The sequence below is a fragment of the Centruroides sculpturatus genome, unplaced genomic scaffold (assembly GCF_000671375.1).
Source record: "Centruroides sculpturatus isolate CEXI.00-Female unplaced genomic scaffold, Cexi_2.0 scaffold3389, whole genome shotgun sequence".
Taxonomy (NCBI): domain Eukaryota; kingdom Metazoa; phylum Arthropoda; class Arachnida; order Scorpiones; family Buthidae; genus Centruroides; species Centruroides sculpturatus.
In genome coordinates this window covers 7,392-10,671 of record NW_019387737.1, presented here as the reverse complement: position 1 = coordinate 10,671, position 3,280 = coordinate 7,392, and the positions used below count along the sequence as shown (strand labels likewise).

The 3,280-nt window shown below is 28.4% G+C and overlaps 1 protein-coding gene across 1 annotated transcript; it reads left to right on the top strand.

Annotated features, from left to right (window-relative positions):
- Window positions 1–88: 88 nt before the first annotated feature.
- LOC111616608 (protocadherin Fat 4-like) lies at window positions 89–2,885 on the top strand (the record flags this gene model as incomplete). The annotated part of the gene is made up of 5 exons (XM_023358001.1): window positions 89–328; window positions 708–968; window positions 2,108–2,210; window positions 2,278–2,405; window positions 2,715–2,885. Coding segments are annotated over 5 exons (903 nt in total), but the record flags the coding sequence as incomplete, so codon positions are not given.
- Between the last annotated feature and the right edge of the window lie 395 nt (window positions 2,886–3,280).

The following is a 3,280-nucleotide window of genomic DNA, read 5'->3' as shown; positions in this document are numbered from 1 at the left end:
AATGATGTAAAATATTATGTTAATTAATAAAGTTTCTTATGTAAATCGTGTTTAATAATATTAACTATGTTTGTATATTTATTCATAGGCATATGATCGAGATGATGGTTCTAATGCTATAATCAAGTACAATATTGTGGGTGGAAATGAAGAAAAGTTGTTTGATATTGATGAAGATACTGGTGTAGTCTTTTCAGTAGAAAAATTAAATTTTGAAAGACAGACTGAATATGCACTACATATAGCTGCTCGGAATGTACTGCCGTTTCAAGGGCCAAAAGCTTCAAAACTGGCAAATCCTTTCGTTAGACTAATCATTAAAGTTCAGGTTAGTTTTCAATTTCAATATTACTAGAAAGTATTCCATGTGTATAAAACACATTATTAACATATTTTAACTTTTTCTTTCATATATGATTTAGCATTACAGCTTATATTAACTTATATGTAAATTATATAGAGTATAAAATAAATTTTTTGTTGTGTATTTTCTAATTTTTATAAAAATACAAAAAGTTAGATATCTGTAAAATTTTGTACTCTTAAAACAGATTAAAAATATTGTAATTTATTACATTTTACATATTTTATACTGTGTTATTATGTTGAATAGAAAATATGTGTAAATGCCAATACAAGTTTTTTTTTTTTAAATAATAGTTTTAAATTCAAAGATTAAAAGATAATTTTTGTATAAACTTTTCTAGGATGTTAATGATGAATTAGTTGTGTTTTTAAAACCAAGTTATGAATATAAAATTAAAGAAAATACAACAAGAAGTGTCACTGTGGGTTATGTAAATGCTAGTAATCCCCATAGAGAACCATTAGACCAAGATATAACTTATTGGATTGGTGAAGGAAACTCTGAAGGAAAATTTTGGATTAATCCAAGTAGTGGAGAACTAATTCTGATGGATAGAGTAGATAGAGATCCTCCTGAAAATCAAGAGTTTTTCAAATTAAGGGTATGTGAATTATTTTTATTTTTGAATTTTATAATATTACTATAATATGTGCAGGATAAAAACAAAGCCAGTATGTATCTGTCAAGAGAGGATATGTGTCTATAGTAAAATATAGTAGTGAATGCTGATGCAAATTATGATTACATTTTTCACTTAATGTTTGTCATAAACATTATTTTGTCTATTGTCTGCCATTTTTATTTTGTATTTTTTATGATGGAAAAATGTGTCATGATGATTTTAAGCTAAGTTTGTTTTATGTAAATGGAGTATATTTTAATATTCTTGTTTTTAAGTAGACAAAAGAAATTGCCTAGAAATGCCAAATTTAAATATATGTATTTGATTTTGAGAATTCTGTTAGAATGTTTGATGTTAAGTTTAATCTGTTTTCTTTCTGTTTAGTGTTGTAAAATTATATATTTAACTTAATTAAAAGCTTGTTTATGCCTCAAGAAGAATGTGGTACAGTAGAGCCTCAAAAACTCGGCACTCGATACCCGGCACTCCGGATAACTCGGCCACACCTTGTCAGGGCAAAAAAATCCTTAGTTAATTAATTTTCATTATAGACAGCTTTATGCCTCATAAACTATTTTTCTGAGGTCTGTCTTATCAGGTAAATTACTGTACACAGTGTATTCATTAATTTTCATTTTCATGTAGTAAAGGCTCTATGCCTTCATAAAGGACGTACTTTTCCTTTGTTTAAGGGTATTTGGGCAGTTTATTCTCTGTTGTATTCTCAAGCAAACAATACATACAAGTACAGTACAATATTTTCTGAGGAAACATGCATACTTATCCTTTTTTAACCCATTCCCGATAACCCGGCATTTTCACAAACTTGGCCCCCCTTCGGTCCACATTAGGCCGAGTTTTCGAGGCTCTACTGTATAGTAGAACTAAGGTAAAAGGTAACAGCTTTGAGTAATCAGTTCTGCCAGGCTAGTATCTATACAAAACAAAAATAGTTTGGCCTGAATAAATTGATTTAATGGCAGAGGGATATATTTTGTGAGTAATGCAGCTTTATTTTTTATCCTGCAAAGAGTATAGTTGATAAAATATATTTTACTTTGATGTAAATTATAAAAAGAATTAAAAAATATTATTGTTAATAATCTATGATGTTATAGATTTTTGCAAGAGATCTCCTATCAAGAAATCAATTTAACACAACAGTTCCAGTAACTATATTTGTTGAAGATATAAATGACAATGCACCTACATTTGATGAAGGTATAACATTTTTTTGTGTTTAATATAAATGTTTATATTATTTCTTAATTATTTATCGCATTTTTAGAAAAATACGTATTGGAATTGCCTGAGAATTTACCTATTGGTACACAACTTCCTGGATTTTATAAAGTGAAAGACATTGACAGTGGAAATAATGGAAAAATTGAAAATTATACTTTAGTTGGTTCAGAGGTAATTTTATATACATGCTATTTAAAATGAAGGATAAAAGTCAAAGTAAGATAAGTAACTTATTCTCCAATAATAGAGATATCTTTAAGTGTTTACATATCTGTTATCAGTAAAAATTAAATGAGAACTCAACAGTCCATGAACAGTTTGAGTTCTGTTTCTTTATATTTATTTACTTTTATGTTTTTTATTGATAATATATGAATGTTACTTATCCAACTTTTCTTCTTAAAATATGTTTTAAACAATGTATCAAATTTTCAAATAATAAAGTAAAATTAATCCAATAAATATTTCCTAACAATTTAGGTTTTGGCTGTTGAGAAAAAACCAAATGTTAATCCAGAAGCTAAGAAAAGCACAACAACAGTAGAAATACATTTATTAGATGCCAATGATAATAATCCACAGTTTGTTCCTGAAAGCATATATAATTTTCATGCTACAGAGCTTGAACTTCCTGGAACTATTATTGGCAATGTAAGTGTACGAAAGTTAAAATTATATTTATTTAAATTCTAACATGAGAACATGTTTATTATATACAGTATGATTCACTTAGTGTAATCACTTTGGGATTTCTTAAAATGATGATATATAATAACTGATTGATAATACAGTTGTCCCTCTATAGTCCGACGTTTTTTAATCTGACATGCTCAGTAGTCTGACGCACCTCCCGTCAAGGTACCCGTCCCCGTTACGTGTCTGCTTGCACAGAAGCATGTCGCGATGTGAATCTCCCCATCCAATTCTTACTCGATGACACACATTTCGTGTGTTTTATGTGAGCAGTTCTGTTCAAACAGTTGGAGTAGAGAATATTGTAAGTTACTGCTAGCAAAACAATGCGAAATATGTAATTATTTTCGGTA